At 44.3% G+C, this 19682-nt stretch overlaps 1 protein-coding gene across 1 annotated transcript in view; it reads right to left on the bottom strand.

Moving 5' to 3' along the window:
* The window catches only part of LOC147605385 (SAP domain-containing protein), a 31507-nt gene extending 14848 nt beyond the window's left edge, over nucleotides 1-16659 (bottom strand). The window contains exons 1-5 of the mRNA XM_086793376.1: nucleotides 16498-16659; nucleotides 14455-14500; nucleotides 5330-5456; nucleotides 5135-5214; nucleotides 4943-5049 (exon numbers count right to left, since the gene is read on the bottom strand). Of these exons, the coding sequence (XP_086649502.1) occupies nucleotides 4943-5049; nucleotides 5135-5214; nucleotides 5330-5456; nucleotides 14455-14500; nucleotides 16498-16605 (468 nt within the window). The 5' untranslated portion in view covers nucleotides 16606-16659. The remainder of the gene's footprint in view (nucleotides 1-4942; nucleotides 5050-5134; nucleotides 5215-5329; nucleotides 5457-14454; nucleotides 14501-16497) is intronic.
* Nucleotides 16660-19682: the final 3023 nt, after the last annotated feature.

The raw sequence follows: 19682 nt of genomic DNA, 5'->3' as shown, positions 1-19682 counted from the left end.
GGCTGTGTGCCATCCTCCAGCAGGCAGCTGCCTACTCAGCATAGCGGCTGTGCACTCCATCTCCAGCAAGGCTACCCATCACCAATTGGTGGCGGTTGTGCGCTCCATCTCTAGCAGGCTGCACAGCACCTCTTGCAGGCGGTTGTGTGTTCTCTCCAGCAGACTGTGCTCTGCAGCCAAGCGGCTCCTCTTCAGATAGGCTACTACTCCTCCTCCTCCTCCACAGAAGGCGGTTGTGTCCTACACAGCAGGTGGTTGTTCTCCTTTACATAGGCCTTCTTCAGATAGGCTACACCTTTTCCACAAGCAGCGACAGGCTGCTGTGTCTTGGTGTCTACCACTAGTAGCTGCACACAGACACTTCCGGGTATTGGTCATCCATCTGCGAGCTACAAGTAAGTGAATTCAGATTTAAAGTCAAGAACTTTGTTGTAAATCTGATAAAGGATTCTCTCTACGGCTAACACCCGTTCGGTGCCGAGTAGTCCAAGCTTTTGGAGAACCACGATCCAAAGGTGCTGAGATCGGGAGAGCCAGGCGTTAGTACAAGAGCGCCTGTTTGTGCGTGGTCTTGGAACACCAGTGGGGCGCTCTCCGCGGAGTCTGCACAGGACCGTAGAACCCATGGAGCATTGTAGTTGTTAAATACTCCCAATAATATATCATATATTGAGGGGGGGGGGGTCGGCCCGTTCCGGCCCCAGTGCTGGTGTCCATCTATTTCATTTCAAATTTCAATTGTTGTTAAGTTGTCCATTTCAAATTGTGATATTAAGTTGTGCTATTACACGTGTGGGTGTCCAACGGAGTCTATTCCCACTTGACGGGATCGGTTTCACATCCCCTTCGTCTTATAAAGCAGTTGTCCACAACTATATAAACCTGATACCATTGAGATATCCTTCAAGAATAGCAGATGCATTGCCAATCCGAAATATTTCATAATTCCAGCATTAAAGCCATAAATCCAGATCCACAATCCGAAGTCAGATACGAGCACAAGAGCCAACCGTATCCAAAACTTTATCCATATCTCGAGTCAATAACTCTGATAATAAACAGACACAAGCACAAGAGCCAACTCTGTCCCAAAATTCCATAAGCCGGATAATAACTAGACACATGCACAAGAGCCAACTGTGTCCCAACATCCATAAACTCATAAACCGGATAATAACTAGACACAGGCACAAGAGCCAACCTTCCATAAAACCATACCTGCTCGCCACGGTTTTCCCTTCCACGAGGCTTCACTCATCACGACAACTGCCCTTCCATGAGTTCACAGAAAGAATTCACTCACCAGGGTTACCACCCTTCAATGAATGAACATGCTCGCCAAGGTTTCCCCTTCCATGAGGCTTCACTCACCAGGGCAATTGCCCTTCCATGAGTTCACAGAAAGAATTCACTCACCAGAGTTACTACCCTTCCATAAATGAACATGCTCGCCAAGGTTTCCCCTTCCACAAGGCTTCACTCACCAGGGCAACTGCCCTTCCATGAGTTCACAGAAAGAATTCACTCAACCTTCGATGAATAAACATACTCGCCAAGGTTTCCCCTTCCACGAGTGAATCCAAATAACATGACCCTTGGCATAGACAAAAGTCCCCAACCACAAGGCGTCATGTCCACTCTACCACATGCACTCCATGATGTAGGTACTCAGAACATACACTTTGAAGGAGAGATGGGCTCAAGTTCACTCTACCACATGCACTCCGTGTTGGTACTCCAACCACACACCTAGGAGGAGAGGTGGACTCAAGTTCACTTTACCACATGCACTCCGTAGTGGTATCCTAACCACAGACCTGAAAGGAAAGGTGGGCTCAAGTGTAGAAGATAAGATGAGAATAAGCCACAGGCATAAATATCCTGGTTCTCCATAAGCATGTATGCGACGACAGATAGTTTTACAAACATTTCGGCCGATGACAGAAATCCATAGAGAAATCCTCGATCCAAGAGATATCCATGAGTTCCATAAGTCCACTGCATCCCAAATAAAGGGAGCCAAAAACATACTCCATCCAAAAAAAGAGCCAAAAACTTAGTCCATAGTCCTTGGTCATGTTCGTATGAAAAACCATGTAAACCAAGCTTTTCAACCATGATGTTTACTTGACACAATTCAAGGTAAACAAACAACACACAATTCTCCTTGTACGGGCATACAAGGGTTAAGTGTCCAAAAACACTTGCAATAAATAGCAAAAAGCGGCAACTTTTCAAACTCAAAGTATACTTAGCTTTTATCTTTACCAGGTTCGTCATGAAGCCAAAAGAAATATCTCCTCATAAGATATCTTGGGATATAGCTCCATATAACTTGTCTGTAAGCTTGATTATAGAATCCACAATATCCATATGGAAAAAGTGCTGAACTTGGGCACATAAAACCAACTCCATATTCCAAAGATAAAATCTGTGAATCCATAAATCAGCTGTCTACTGCTTCATAAGCACAATAGCAAAACTGTTAGTCAATGGAGTCCCCACTTCTGATCTTTTCTCTTTCTCATTGTTGGAAGGAAGCCTCTTGCTTCTGAGAAAGCATTTGCTCTGATACCACTGTCACAAAGTAGAGCGGGGCTACCCAGAACAATAGAATAATAGACCAACACTTCAAATACCAAAGATAGAGCATCACAACACAACGAAAGAACCATAAGTAATACAAAGACACCGCACTGATCCGGAACGGCCGGCCCCCCATAGGAACTTCTTTATTCACACAGAAGCTTTTACAAGATACCAAGGTGCGGGTGTGAACAACACCACATTTTGAGGAAGTCAACCACCCATGTGGGAGCTATGAAGAAAGTTGACTTGCCAAAATCAACCCTGTACTTTGCTTTAATAGAGTCGAGTAGCTATATTTGCAACACTTTTCTCTTTTTGCCCAAAATAGCTGAGCTAGCCCAAAAATATCAACTTTTTTAGCTTTCCTTGGCTTGTACAAGTTCTAGCCCAAAGATATCAACTTTATGCTTTCCTTGGCTTGTACTCCAAGTTTTAGCCCAAAAATAACTGACGACGTCCAAATATACCAGCTTTTATGCTTTTCCAGCTTAATGCCTAAGTTTTATCCAGGCGACTCCTTTTGTCCACCTGTCCAAGCCCAAAATAGTTATGGCGATTTTGCACTATCTTGGCCGGGACCCAACTTTGACGTGCTGGGAGACGTCTTTAGTTACGTGAGAACACGCCGTCTTATAAATATTATAAGTCACTTTATTAAATAAATCCCATGTTGCACATGCTGTATGACCATCTTTCAGGCCAAACCATGCCCGTAAAATGTTGTAACTTTCTTCTGTGAAAAATCCCCATTCACACCTTGGTTCCGCCCAGTGTGTAAAACACTGGTCAAGATTGGTGAAGAGACCAAATGGTGACAATGGACAACAAGTTACTTCTTCATGCTCAATACACAATAGAGAGAGTTGACCTAATCTACCATGTATTACTAACATGAAGTATAAACTATGCTAAATAGAGATACTCAATGGTAACACTGCTCCTGAACTCTCAATGACTCGATGATGATTGACTGATCATTGAATAAATATAACTAAGACCTAGACTCCTATTTATAGTGTCTAATGTTGATGAGTTGGCTACTAAATCTAACAACCCTACTAATAATGTCTAACTAAGTGTGTTCACACAAAAACCCAATAACTATGTCCACACTTGGCTACTCATGTAATTCCACCGGTCATGTGGTATGTTTGGCTGAACACAATGCTAATAAATACACTTAATACACCAAGATTTAATGGACAACAAGCACAATACAAGATATAATTTACTGAATTGACAAGAGACGCACAATGAGCTAGAACGTTTGGCTCCTCCCTCAAATAATGTTTATTGATCTTGGGAGAATGAAGTACATAGTGTCATGGGCATTTCTCACCAAATTTCCATACCAATGCATATGAAAAGTACATAGTGTCATGGACATTTCTCACCAAATTTCCATACCAATGTATATAAATACAATATTGCAAACAATATGGTTGTTGGTAAAGATCTGCAACTCACACTACCCTCTCAAGTGCCCATATTCCCTACCATCTGCTCTCTATTGTTCCACCAACACGGTAGAAACAATTTGCAAGAGAGTACGTAAGACAAGAGAACACTACACAAGGTATGTGAACATGGAGTCTTGCTCTTCCCTCATGCTACTTGCTTTCATAATTGAGCATTAAAGCTTACCAATTGCAAGTAGAGTCGATGGCAACGGAGGTCTTCGCGATGAAAGCGTCTAGAGTGTTTAAATCTTCAATCTATCATGATCCTTTGCGACAAAAGTCTTCAAACAAATGAAGGGGACCTTGGGAAAGCTTCCCTTATGGTTCAACTTGAGAAAGGAAGACTAAAATTAACAAGACAATAAAAGAAAGAGAAACGAGGCTCACTCTAGGGGCTAAATGGGTAACCCCACCCTATTGCACGGTCATGCAGATATGGTGAGCAATGGCTACTAAGCAAAGCAGGAAAGGGGTCTAATTTAGGGTTTCAAATCAGCTCACGTTTAGGGTTGAAAAAGGACTGAAGGTTAAGCAAGCAAGGGGCCTGATCAAGGGTTTCAAGTAAACTCAAATAAGGGTTAAAAGAGACAAAGCTGAAATAGGGAACTAAATCAGAGGTGAAGAATAAAAGTTGTAGCAAAGAGCTGGTTGAGATTGTTATGGCTGAGAATACCCTTGAGAATGAAGTTTCCACTCTTTAATGATGAAATTGAGAACTCTTTTTTATAATGATTGGCTTATGAGAAAACCCTAGCCCAATGATTGGACCCTCACACCCTAGCAGTAGGATCAATTTTAACCCTTTTATCTGCGTGCATTAATTTGAGGAATATGATAATATAAGATGACAAGTAATAAATTGATTTGACCACAGCTTTCCAAGGTAACATTACCTTCTTTCCTGTCCGTGGAAGGTTCCGTTCTTTCAGCAGTGATCTTAATTTCTCAACTGTGCAGCCTTGAATGTCTTTCTCAGAAAGAGAACTAGCTCCACCATTCTCTGCAGTAATACCCAGCACAGAGATTAGATTCGTACCACCTGAAGCAGCTCTTTTCAGTACAGAGTTGTGCGAGTGTCTGAGTACCCTTTCTGCTACTGCTCCTTCCAACACCTGTATTCATTCTCTTTGCCACACTGCTGTCATCTCCTGCCCTCTCTGCAGGTCTGCATCAACAGTTCAAAAGTCATCCAAATTCTAAAAGCCAGAAGCTAAGGGCTTAAAGCCAGCTTTCCTAGCCCTAGCCATACATATCACCATATTCATGAATGCACTTCTCACCTCTTTCCTTTACTGCTATCGGCTGCAGGTTTCTGCTTCTCTTTTGCTTTTAAATCACCCTTAGCTTTTTTTATGGTCAGGGATCTTATTAATATGTTTGTCGGGTCTGTCTTGATTATCTGCTCATCTGCAAACAAGAGCAGACAAACATACATAAATTACTTCTTTCTACGAAAAGAGACTCCATGTGTGCATGTTATACGTCACTCATTAGGAAGAAGGTGAAATAAGAGTTGTTCTGATGGTACAAAAATATACCATCAGTTTAAATGTGTTATCATAGTGCTTTAAATTTATTTACAGAAAATTTGCCACTTCAACACTTGGATGCACCTAGCTTTGAGAAATACTTCTTTCTTCTAGTGCACTCACTAGCACGTGCTTTTTTGGAGGGCGTGCATTCTCTTCGAGACATTGCCACAGGCCACATACACCACTCGATCTATTTTCTACCATCCGAACACTTCAACAATCACCTGCATCTTTGTGGTGTTAAGTACTGCATGCCTTCATTTCTTTAATCATAGGATTGTTGCATGTGCGCACTGCTTTAAGCATCCTTACATAGGCAAAAGCCAAGGTTGCATCCTTACATATGTACCTTATGATAAGGTACGTTTTAGTGTACGGTACAGATTTATATGTACCTTATGATAAGGTACGTTTTAGTGTACGATAAATAAGGTGGGGGCTGATTTGGGATGTCGAATAGGTATCATGTGTAAGTCTCCCAAAAAAGAGGGTCTATGATGGGTGTGGGTGTTTTCTTTTCCTCCAACAAGCGGCACCATGCAACATGCATTTGAGATGTCACATACATGTCAGTTGAAGTAGGAGAGTTCATGGAGATAGCGACGCCTCTCCGCGTTTGTGTGGTCTTCCACCACACCCGAGGCAATGGGGCGGTGGTTCTCTCTTGAGGTAGGAGAGTTCATGGAGATAGCGACGCCTCTCCGCGTTTGCGTGGTCTTCCACGCAAACACGGTCTTCCACCACACCCAAGGCAGTGGAGCGGTGGTTCTCTCTTTTCCTCTCAACGTCATCCAATGAAGGGGGGATTGCGAGTCAGCCTCTGCCGCCATCCACTCTAAGGCCGTCTCCCTTGCTCAACACCTGGGAGATAGCCATCTAGTCGACATCGTCACCCATTTTTGGGCCTTGACCTGCATGGAGCTAGCAAGATCCTACATTAGATATCAGGATGGAGTGTAATATGCGGAAGCTTCGGAGAAGAATCGGTAACTTCAATACTCAGAATTCAGCACTCTTTTCGCGACAGAAATTCAAGCACAAACTGAAAGGAGAAGTGCAGAAAATAGAGAGAGAGTGGGAGAGATGGAGAGGACACAATATTGGGTCCCAATTACCCTCTGTAGGGCCCACACCACGGATGGTGTATTTGCTTTATTAGAATGATGAGAAATCTGAAAGAAAATACAACAATCTTGGACCTTTTCTTGGCTGGGAATACCCTGCCCTTGACCTGGTCTTCTCGTTGTCGGATCTCCAATGCACGCATCTGCAACTCAAGCAAGGAGCTTGGCTACGGCTGTGACCCTGTGAGAGGGTCCCTGTGTCGAGGATCTGGTATCTAGGATACGGAAGGAGAGGGAGGAAGAGATGGAAAACGCGACGCTGGAGAGCGGGTACGCTCCTCCAGAGCCAAGATCTGCGCCTTCTGCTCATCCAACTTGGCTATCTGTTCTGCGATTACTCACATCATCTGCTGAAACATGTCTGTGACACTCAAGCCTGGTGCCCTAGCTGGGCTGCCTGGTGCACTCTGGTCCCATGGTTCTTGGTCTCTCTCGTCGTCGAAGCTCGCCATAGCTTCCTTTCCGGAACGCAATCTGACCGTCCACTATTTGTGTGGGAGACGTCCGGAGGCTTCCGGAGGCTAAAAACCACCGTCCTTCGAGGGACAATTGTCACTCCGAACGGGGTAGTCCACCGGCGTCTAAAAACCAACCACACGAGCGAGAGAAAAATTCTGGTTTCTTTGCTGAATCTTTGTACTTGAAGTAGGCTCTCATACCACTGTAATATGCAGAAGCTTCGGAGAAGAATCGGTAACTTCAATACTCAGAATTCAGCACTCTTTTCGCGACAGAAATTAACGCACAAACTGAAAGGAGAAGTGCAGAAAATAAAGAGAGAGTGGGAGAGATGGAGAGGACACAGTATTGGGTCCCAATTACCCTCTGTAGGGCCCCCACCACGGATGGTGTATTTGCTTTATTAGAATGATGAGAAATCTGAAAGAAAATACAGCAATCTTGGACTTTTTCTTGGCTGGGAATACCCTGCCCTTGACCTGAATCCTTCACCCCTTTGCTTAGCACCCTCTTGGCTTTGTCTAGCCTCTTATGCTTGGGCTCTTGGTGGAGAATGAGATGAATGAATGGGATTGTGGGCTCTCCCTTTTATACTACCCAATCATGAGCAGTCGGCCAGTACTACTACAAGCGGCCAGCAATAAATGCTCCCACGATTGGAAATTCAGCATAAAATGCTGAAAATATTCACATTAAATGCTGCGTTTTTTCCTAAAAGGCTGGGCATGATGCGCCTGCTTCCAGAGGGCTGGGCACAGCCTTTGCCCACATTCCAAGGGCTGGGCAGCCTGTATGGGCTGCCCCATACCTGCCCTACAGCCATGCAAAGGCTGTAAACTCTTGGAATCTGCCTTTTGCTTGCCCTAGGGCTGTCCTACAGCCCCTTCATGGCTGGTGGGTTCAGCCTGGGCCTTCCTGGCCCTCATGGGGGTGGTTCCACACCATTCCCATGCCCACACTAAGATCCGGGGTAGCCCTATGGGCTGGCCCCTTGTCCTAAACACTAACTACTCAGTGATCTGGCATCCGGTACCATACCAGATACACAGAATCATTGACATCATTCTAGAGGGAGACTCACAGCGCGGACAGGCACTGTTTCATGTGCAGGACAGTGCACACCTGACCTTAGACTCCTGTGCAGGACAATGCACACCTGACCTCGGACAACTGAGATGGATCCCTAGCTGACTCGTCCCGGACTGGGCTCACATGAGACCAGTTCACCATCCTAGGTCCTGCACCTTCTGTACAGAAATGTCTACGTGGCATCCAAGTGCGGGATGCACGTGACATGGAGATATTGACGCCCCGAGCTTGGAGATGATTCTGTATGTGTTCCTCCACGTGGCTGTCACTGTTCCTTTGAGGCCCTTCTTCTGTTTTCTTTACTACGAACAAATGGAGGCAGAGAGCATTGCAAGGCCAGAGCGGGGTGGAGCTCTGAGTAGAGCTTCATGGAGGGCATGATCAAGGATCACCATCTCCTCCTCCCTCTCCTTCCATATCCCAGATTCCAGATCCTCTACACAGGGACCCTCTCACAGGGTCACGACCGCAGCCGAGTTCTTTGCTTGAGTTGCATATGCGTGCATTGGACATCCGACAACGTGAAGACGAAGCCATGCGAGTCTGCGACGCGTGGAACATGAGCGTTACCTTGCAGCTTTGGACACCAGTGACGCCCTCGAATCATTTTCTCGAGAAAATGAACTTCAGTAAGTATAATGGTAAACTCGACCCCACAACTCTTTATTCATGGTTGCCTCAGTTTGAAGCTTACTTTGCCGCAATTAGAAAGACGAATACTGACAAAGTGATCTTTGCCAGTTGGTACTTGGAAGGTGAGGCCATTCCTTGGTGGACCCAGTGGGCTCATGCCCACACCAGATTAGATATGGCAGCTTATGTGTGGGACGAGTTTGTCCGCAACCTTCAGCAGCAGCGGTTTCTATCGCCCCATTACCTTGAGCGACTCGAAGACGAGTTCAGGGAGGCGCGTTAGAACGCGCAACCAGTCCTTCAGTTTGCCAATAGAATTTCGACTTTATGTTTGCAATTAGGCTTATCTGATTCGGACAAGAAAGGACAATTTTTGTATAGCCTTGACACGCAAATCCAATGGGAGGTGCATATGTTTAGGCCAGCCACCTTCGAAGACGCACTCTCGCTTGCGCAGAGTGCTGAAATGAAGCATAATGGTAGCAAGCCCAAGACTTCCCAGCCGGCTACTCCCAAGGCTACCGCCTCGGGAAAAAAAGGCCAGAACCAAACGGGGTCTTCCCCAAGAGACAGAGCACGAGAGCCTCTAGCTCCAAGAACTCGAACAATGCGTCCAAGCTTACACCAGACCAAAAAGCGGAGGCAGGCAAGACGGGTGGCAAGTTGAGTGCTAAGGAGACTTCTCAGTACCAGGAGGGTAGGTGTTTCCCACACAGACCCCAATGGCTGCCCCTAGTTCTTCAAATCCCAATGCTTCAGTTGAAGCAATCATTAGCCGGGAGCTCGAAGATAAGCAGAATGGCGCCCATGACCAGGAGTATGAGCACAACGAATTGCTCAAGACCTTTGGCTACATAGGTGGCCTGAGAGTCGTTGTCTTGTTTGACAGCGACAGCACGGAGGACATGGTGACGGGTCACGCCACTCGGCGTGCAAACAAGTTGAGGGTTTTAGCACATGCATGACAACGAGCGTCAAGTATGAAGCTCTAGGTGCTAAATTGGTTATTCAGGGCATAGAGTTTGTGCGTGATTTTATGGTTGCCCCACTTGTAGGAGGAGCAGACATAATATTGGGCATTCAGTGGTTTCACAAGTTTCTTCCGGATGTCAAGTGGGACAAGCACACTTTCCAGATTAATCGGAATGTGTCCAACGCCCCAGTGACCATTAAGTGTGAGCCAGGAATTCCGAACTTTCCGCTCATAAGCCACTTGCAGGCTAAGCGAGCAGTCAAGAAAGGCGCACATTGTGCGATGATATACATCCAGACTGCCCAGATGGTAGCCAGTGCTTCCAAGAAGTATTTGGCTCTCAATGAAAAGTTCCAAAAGATTTTTCTTCGGGACAATCTCCCTCCCTAGCTCCCCCAGTCCAGACCGGAGGACCACAAGATTGATCTCCTCCCAGGCTCGGAACACCCGAGCAAGTTTCCATATCGCCTTTCCAAGGCAATGGAATTGGAGTTGAACCGCCAACTCCAAGAATTGTTGCAATATGGCTTCTTCCCCCCCAGCGTGTTGCCATTTGCAACCCCGATCCTATTTGTCAAGAAAAAAGATGGGTCTTCTCGTTTGTGTGTCGATTATCGTGCACTCAATAAGCTGACTATCAAGAGTAGATTCCCGATGCCTCGAATAGATTATATTCTCTAGAGGCTGAATGGAGCTAAGGTGTTCTCGAAACTCGATTTAAAGAGTGGGTACCACCAAGTGAGGATTGTGGAGGGGGACATCCCCAAGACAGCCTTGCGTACAGAACAGGCCCACTTTGAATTTGTGGTAATTCCTTTTGGCTTGACGAACGTCCCAGCTACATTCAACCACATGATGATGCGTGTTTTCCGGGAACTAATTGGAAAGTGTGTTCATATTTCTGGATGACATACTAGTATTTTCAGCTACAGTTGAGCAGCATGACATTGATGTGGAGAAATTCCTTAAGTTGCTGGAAAGTGACGAGCTCTACATCAATGAGAAGGAGTCGAAAATTTATTTGTTCCAGGTTCATTACCTTGGATACATAATTAGTGCAGAAGGCATTCGACTTGATCCGGCCAAGGTGGCCAAGATTGTCAATTGGGAAGTACCTCAGCAGGACCGACAACACTGCTAGAGCCAGATATTCCAACAATTTGGTGGTATGATTGAGTACCTTCTAGGAAAGGCCAATCCAGTGGCTGATGCTTTGAGCAAGAAGGGACAAGTGACTTCGATTCAAACCACTAGACTCGACCTTGTTGATACGGGACTAGACGACATGAAGCACACGTACGCGGATTCCAAGGAATTCGGTACACAGTGGAAACAGGCATTGGATGCCACAGGACCGTGCAACTTTTTGATACACTATGGTTGGCTTTTCTACAAAGGCCGACTGTGTGTCATGAAGTCGTTCAAGGCAACTCTTCTCCATGACGCCATTACTGGTGGTGGTCATAGGAGCATGAATTCGACTTTGGAGAAATTGGAACGGCAATATTATTGGCCAAAGATGACGCGAGATGTGTTTTCATATATACAACACTGTGATATTTGTCAAAAGGTGAAAGCTCCTCGTGGAAAGAAGATAGGGTTGTTGCAACCCTTGCCAATTCCTGAGAGACCTTTCCAAGATATTTCGATGGACTTTGTCACGAATCTACCTCCCAGTCAAAGTAAGCGTAATACTCAATGCTTAACTATAGTTGATAGATTTAGCAAATTTGTTATGCTTATTCCATGCAGGGCCAATGTGACCGCCGAGGATGTTGCCCAGTTGTTCATTTGGCATTGGTACCCAATTGGTGGGATTCCTAGGACCGTAGTGTCAGACCGAGATGCCAAATTTACTAGTTGTTTTTGGAGGACATTGTTTTGATAACTTTGGTACTAAATTGAATTTTTCCAATGCATTTCACCCACAGACGGACGGCCAGACAGAGATCTACAACCAGTTGGCCTTTAATGTGCTGAAGTGTTATGTCCACGATCAGCAAGGTAAGTGGGAATCATATTTGCCTTTAGTTCAAGCTGTTTTGAATGATTATTTTTCTTTAGCTATTGGCAGGACTCCATATGAGGCAACGTTTGGAAGACCATTCCAGTCGCTATTGACCAGGACCTCATCTTCAGTACCTGAAGCGAACAGAGTGACGGAGTCTTCCCAAGAGATTTTAGAGTCAGTAAAAGACAGGTTGGCTAAAGCGCAAGAGGCCTACACTCAATAGGCCAATAAAGACCGAAGGATATGAAGTTTTCAAAAGGGGATTGGGTTTATCTTCCGATTATGAAGTAAAGGTTGAAGCAGGTGGGCAAGCGATGCCCAAAGTTATCTTTCAAGAGCTTCGGACCTTTTCCCATCCAGAGAAAGATTAACGAGGTTTCAATGAAGTTGAAGCTACCTCCGAGTTGGACTATGCACGATGTGTTTCACGTCACTTGGTTAAAGCCATATACAGGTCTGATCCCTTCAGAAGTTAAAGACGAGGTAGAACCAGATATTATTGATGAAGCAAAAGTTATGGTTCCAGAACATATCCTTTTGCACCGTTTCAAGCATGGCTCAGGCCGAAGGCAAAGACAGTTCCTCACGAAGTTTCAAGACCGAGGGACCCACGAAGCGGTATGACTTGACAAAGAATTTTTCGATAACTATCCGGCGTTATTGACGGATTATTTGGAGGCTATGCAGCTTCCATCAAGTTAAGCAGAAGGGGATGTCACGTGCATCCCGCACTTGGATGCCACGTAGACATATCTGTAGAGAAGGTGCAGGACCTGGGATGGAAAACTGGTCCCATGTGAGCCCATTCCGGGACGAGTCACCCAAGGTTCCATTCCAATCATCCAAGGTCATGTGTGCATTGTCCTACACATGAGTCCAAGATCAGGTGTGCATTGTCCTGCACGTGAAACAATGCAAGTTCGCGCTGTGAGTCTCCCTCTAGAAGAGGAGCATCTTGGATAATATCTTCACCTTCTGGGAGGCAACAACTTCAACCAGGCTTCGTAAGGAGAACATGGCAGTTCTACTTCTGGACTTTGTGAAGGCCTATGACAAAGTCGATTGGGCTTTCTTGGAGGGAACCATGCTTAGGATGGGCTTCCCGGCAAAATGGATCAAAGGTGTCTCCACCCTTTATTCGGTAGCTCATAGCCAGGTCCTCATCCATGGGGCCGAGGGAGAGAGATTCGCAATTTCTAGATCATTCAAGCGAGGATGCCCCCTCACCCCTTTACTCTTCCTCTTTGTAGCAAAAGTGACGCGGCGGAGAGGCGGTAGAGCGGCGACGGCGGCTCCTTCTTCACTGCGACGCGGGAATCCTTCAAGGCGGCGGTTGAGCGGTGAGTGACACACCCTTTGCATTCTGTTTGAGCTTCCTTCCCTAGTTGTATGCTTGCAGCCATTCGTGGCTCGCATACGGTGTTCGGCAAGTCCCCAGCTACGACATGTGCGGCAAAAGCACACAAGTAGTTTTCTCTCCGCACAAGAGGCTAGACTCCAAGGTCTACATCTCCCCATTATATCCCAAGAGGAGCTTCTCAACTTAGGGTTCACAGATGACACACCCGCCTACCTCTCAAGAGAGGAGGGGAACCTTCAAAGATTTGCCCCATCAAGACTTTCTGCTTAGCCTCCGGAGCTCAAAAAGTTTTGGGTGGGATCTTCACCCAACCCATCTTGGCACCCAATTGAGTCATTCCACTAGATACCCAAGGGCACCCCGATTAGATACCTCATATGCAAGTTGGGATTGACATACCAACCGAGCAATAACTAGCCCTCCTTCTAAGAATTCGGAAGAATGCTTTTGTATTGGAACACCACTCGCCTTTCCCTCATCAGTCGCGTGATCATGGCCAACCATGTGCTCCTTGCCACCATGTGGTATATCACATCTTGCCAGGCATTTTCCAAGGCATGTCTAGGTCAAGTTCAACAACTAATTCGGAATTTTATGTGGGCCAAGACCCATGGGTGGCCGGCTAGGGCCAAGGTGACTTGGAGGGTGATTATTTAGCCGTGGACTCATGGAGGATTGGGAATCATTGACCCAGCTATGCAAGAGCAGAGCCCTGTTGGGCAAGTTGATCGTTAGGCTTTTCTGATTGATCGGATATCAGCTCAAACCCCTCACTTGGAGCCCCCTGGACTCCAAGTGCACGTTGGGTTTTCACGCAAGCCCGATCCCAAGGCCTGAGCACCGCTTTTGAGGATAGATTTGCAACCAGTTTGATGAGAGCTTGGGGGAGTAGCACTTACGCCATTCACACTCATGCTGGCAGGCAAAATCCTGGTAGGGTGGTTGGGTCGAGGCTGATGAGGAGGTCTGCCACCTACAAAGAAAGTGAGAATGCAGCAGTTAAGTGTCTAATTACCTGTTACTATTTATCTTCTGGTTCAGCGGACAGATCCACCGGCATTGGAATAACGTTGACTATGTTGTCACCAAATTCATTCTTTTAATGAAAATGTTATCAAGGATGTAATAGCACACGTAAAACAAACATGATCTGTGACATTCTTAAAACAAATAACACGCTTGTTGGCCATCTATATTTGACCAAAACAATGTGCATAGGCCTACCTGGAGGAGATGTTTCATGGTCACAGACGTATAAACGTAAGCCAGCCTGCAAGAAGCTCGAGGTGTTAATACTTTGATTATGCATCTGAAAATTCCAAATTGTAAAACATCGTAAAAGATCTTAGTTTAAATACACACAATGATCACTTTAAGAAAATGTGAAAACATTTTCAACCATGCATCCAAAAGCGGCATGCTTTGTGACAACCTTGATCGAATGCTGGAAAAAAACTCACTCATATTTTGCAAAGTTCAATAAAACCTGACTTATTATTTGCCCATATCCACTTACTTAGATTAACTGTAAAGTTATTTTTCTCCTTAACTCCTTGCCAAATTAACAGGAACCATGGAATTTCCATGGAAGTATCTTGCCCATCCAAAGGTCATGGCAAGGACTCCTTGTCATGGTGGTCTCTCTTAACATACACTCATCAGAAAAGTTTGCAGGGACCCAAAGGGGAACCAGAGACATGTTCCTCAGATGCACACAGGCAGGGATCAGATGGAGCCCCTCACAGAACAAGATTCTTTGGTGTCTTTGTAACCCCATTGCCTTGATCAAGGGTGAGTTATAAGTACTCACAGAGGAGCATATGATGATTCTTTTTTCAAAACGGAGTATAACATACAAAAGTGAAGAGTCAACCGAGGACTAAGGATGACTCCTCAAAAAATACTATGCTGGTGGAGCGGATCACAAATGTGGACCCAAAAGCATCAAAGACCAAGACATCAAAACTTCATTTCAACAAGAGACAAAAGGCAAAGAGTCGTGCTATAGACGATTGCAAGAAGACAAGCGTATCCTAAAGATTGCAATAGACAAGTTGTTCAAGCAAGGAACTCTAGGGAGCAGAAAGACTAGATATTGGTCATTTAGGTCAAGGTCAAGGTCAAGGATCTGTATTGTCCATATCTCAATTACAGAACATAAGCAAATACACCGACCATTCACTTGGGTTTGGGACCCAATCAGGTGTCTATGCAGTCTCTCTCTCCTCCCTTCTCTGAAGTCAATGCACCACAAAAATTGCTAAGTTACCCTGTTACCCAGTAATCTAGGTAAAAGACTTTTGCAAGTGATAGGACTTAACTCACTTGGCACCCATTCATGATGGCATCAAAGGGATTATAAGAATCCAAATCAATGCACCAGACCATGTTAGATGGCTTTTGCTCAGTATCCAACACACCCAAGCGGTCACCCTAGACCACAGTAGATTCAAAGAGCCACATGCCTCTCATCCACAAGGACCTCAGCTGCCATCATTGCAATAGCTCCAAATCAGGGACATCGTCCGCCGACGGCACATGAATATTTTACTACATGATATGGACATAGATAATATATGTATTTGATGTATTCTGTATATAATAATGTTCTATGGTCATTATAATAACTTCAAATCAGGGACATTGTCCAGCGGCACATGAGTATTTTTGCCACGTGCTATGAATGTACCCTGGATTCTGCATATGATGAAATTCCACGGTCCAACTTTCAGCTCTCAACATGTACTTCTTTCAATCCCATAGACCCTTTGGGTCTTTTGTAAACATGACTCTCTCTCTCTCTCTCTTATGGTGATCTATCATGTCCATCATTGCACAAGGTAGTCGAACTTTTTCACGCTTCAACATGCCGTGCTTCCGATGTTCATCACTCAATTTCCACTTTTTTTTCACGTACACTGGATCCCCTATGCATCTTCCACCAAAGAACTCGCACACAATGATCATCATTGACCTCATGGGCCATTTCAGGCCCCTGAAGACGTTAGTGAACCTTTCTTTTTTTCTCTATGTAACAGACGATCACGTATCGGGCTCCTGATCAAGAGATCCCTGGTTGAAGTGCCATTCCCTACACTTCAGTGCCTTCATATGGAGCTCGGCTATGATCTCTCTCTCTCTCTCTCTCTCTCTCTCTCTCTCTCTCTCTCTCTTAAACGATCCCCAAGGAAGGCCCTCCTTACAGCAGATTTCTTGTCAGAATGGAGCATTGTTTAGAAACATCAAGTATAACACAAGAGGACATACCGGAACCGGCAAGGCAGCTGTTGTTGTTGAAGAGAAGCATCCACGAGAAGGAAGGCCGAAAAGGAGGTGTCCCGCGCCTGCACCTGAGACAATGCCATTTGCCGCCATATATCTGCTAACTCTGGCTCTCCAAGCCTGTTTTAAAAGGTAGGCGACACTGGTCACTTCGTAAATAAATCTTCTTCTTTTTTAACTTACACTGGTCACTTTGTAAATATATCTATTTTTAACCCTTTTAATCATCACATAAAGTATTGTTTTAAACAGCCCATTTGAAAAAAGATGTGTGTCTAATTTAAATAACAACGAAATTGATATTTATTGAAACTTCTTTTTCAAGAGTAAAATAAACAAAACGAAACAATGCCAACACGCCAAGAGGTGAGCATGACTCAAATAGGTCATAATGCCTATAAATTGTAGGAATTGGCACTTGAATATAGGTGCCAAATTTTGTTTGGCAATTAATTAATTTGTTGAGGTGATATAACCTTAGGAGTGAGGTAGTATAACCTTAGGTGGTATAACTTTAGGAGTGAGGTATGGAGATGTGACGTTTTTAAAATAAAAAAAAACGAATTCTGAAGGTTTCTCTGGATCCTTCTTTAGCCACCTCATGTTTGAATAAATTGCAAATAGTGTCTGGCCATTTTGAGGCTGTGGCCTCCAGCGAGCGAGCGAGAGAGAGAGAGAGAGAGAGAGCGCTGTGAACAAGAGAACGATCAATTTTTTTTAATGTGTTGGGTCTTTTTCAATCCGCTCTGCTCTAACGTTAAAACCTTAGGCCCTGACGTTAAAAGCTTAGGGTGACGATGATTAATTCGAGCGCTAATTAATCATATTCGCGTCAGCCCGAATATGTCTAGTGTAGGTCCTAAGATATAAATTGTAGGAATTGGTAGTTGAATATTAAAAGTTACAAAAATGAAAAGGTTCTAAGATATAACTCTTAATGCTTTGAATGGCATATGTGCGTTTGTTCTGAGATATATCTTCTTAATGCTTTGAATTGCATAAGTACATGTTTAACTATTTAACTTGCAAGAAAGTTGTGCATTCAAGTAAACATATGCAAATGAAGTGGACCCTTGTGCATTTAAGTAAACATATTTGCAAGAGAGGGGTGCACTCAATAGGGATGGAGTACACACATCCTAGCACTCATCACATGGAATGCACACAAGGGTAGACAAACCACCATGGATCCTTGAGCAATAAGCTTCAAGAAGAGAAGATTGTATATTCCAAAAGTTACTAAATGAAATATATCCATGGACTTATATACTTGGGTCCCTTTTCACACTACACTTATTAGTGACCTTTTACACTTGACCATTGCCTTTGGCCTATACAATTATGTATAAGACATGAGTAACCATGTTACAACCCATCCCTTCCCATTGGTTTCATCCTCAAAACCATAAAAAAATCAACTCATGAAATGGAATATAACTCTAATAACCATGTAGAGCATATTTAGCATATAACGGCCTCAATGTACATGGCTCCAAATCTGTCCATGAGAAAACCTCTCCAACATAGAATTGGGTTGCCATGAAGCTTACTCAAAAGGTAATCCACACTACTTGACCAAGTACTCAACCATGGAATGATTGCAAAGCACTCTTTCTCACTTGCCCATTATGCCCTCCAACACACATTCTTCTTCATCTAACGGTGGTAGCTTATCAAAAACTTGCATGTCCAGTCCAACATAAACCTTCAAATGGGACACATGAAATAAGCATTGGCCACACCACATTTTCTTTGCTCTTTGTGTATGTAATCTCAAAATAAGAGTTTTGCAAAGTGGCCAACCCCCACCTTTGCTTAGGAGACAAATTTGGTTGAGAAAGGAAATACCTTAACACTCGATGATCACTTCTCACATAAAAATGACTCCCATAAAGATAGTGGTGCCACTTCTTGAAAGCATGTAAAATAGCAACCATCTCTTAATTATACACATGCATTTACCTTTTCTTCTCACTCAACTTACGGCTCTCGTAAGCAACCACACCATGATCTTGATACAAAACCCAATTCCTTTCTGTAATATCCCTCCCAAGCCATGTAACGATTCTCTTTTAATATAGGTTTCAAGAAGAAAGAGAGTGCACTTCAAGAGAGACTATAAGGCTAGAAATGTTAAGAACGTGATAAAGTAAAAATATTAGTTCCAAAAATCTGAAAAAGAAATAAGAAGATAAGGATAGATCTATTAACAGATAAATATCTCAAAAAATAGAATTTTGAATTTAGGTGATAGGAGGTCATATTTAGAGTACTTTTACATATTTAGAATCCATGCACACTAAAAATGAGGAAATGCAATGCTTTTCTAAAGATGGTGTGTTTGCGGTTATATACAAATGTGTTTGCTTATTCTACTAATGTTAGCTTGTAGACCAAATGCCTTCCGGTTCTTTTGACTGGTTATATGATCATATTCTAAGTTTTTATCAGAGAGTTATGACCAAAATAATTTTCTGGTTCTGTTAGGGTCTCTACACACGAAAACTGTAAGAAGGCAGCAAGTAGCCTCAAGGTAATTCTAGACCTTGAGGCAGCAAGTAGCCTCAAGGTAATTCTAGACCTTGAGATGTATATATCCCTTCATTCTTATCTAATTGTTGGAATTAGGGTTGCAGAAAAGCACATAAAGCTTGGAGAAGAAGAAGCAAGAATGCACACAACACTAAGTGTATTAGATTGTGTCAATGTACAAAAGATAAGTTAGCCCTAGAAGGATGGGCGTATATACAAGCCGGGGGGAAAAAACCTCCTAAAGAGGGAAAAAGTGCCCCGGCGGTCCTAAGTGTGTTCACACACATCACTGCCTATATATATGGCAACAAATCCCCCCTGGGAGTGATGGTGTGAACGAGAGCTAGCACTCATGTATAGGGGAGTGCCATGCCCGAAGTAGATCAATCCACAAAGGGGAGCAAGCCCAAAGCTTTGCGGAAAGCTTCAAACTTCTCATGAGGAAGCGCCTTTGTGAAAAGATCGACGAGGTTGTCCTGTGTTGGCACATAGGCCAAGCTGATCTCTCCTGCCGAGAGTCTCTCCCTGACATAGTGATAATGCACCTCAATGTGCTTTGTGCGAGCATGAAAAACTGGGTTTCTCGCAACTGCCAATGCGCCCTAACTGTCAGTGAAGATAGAGGTGGTAGACTCCTG

Source organism: Cibotium barometz, chromosome 59 (genome assembly GCF_041138505.1).
Source record: "Cibotium barometz isolate CiBa-2024 chromosome 59, ASM4113850v1, whole genome shotgun sequence".
Taxonomy (NCBI): Eukaryota; Viridiplantae; Streptophyta; class Polypodiopsida; order Cyatheales; family Cibotiaceae; genus Cibotium; species Cibotium barometz.
The sequence above is the reverse complement of the archived record's forward strand: the minus strand, read 5'-3'. Positions and strand labels throughout refer to the sequence as shown.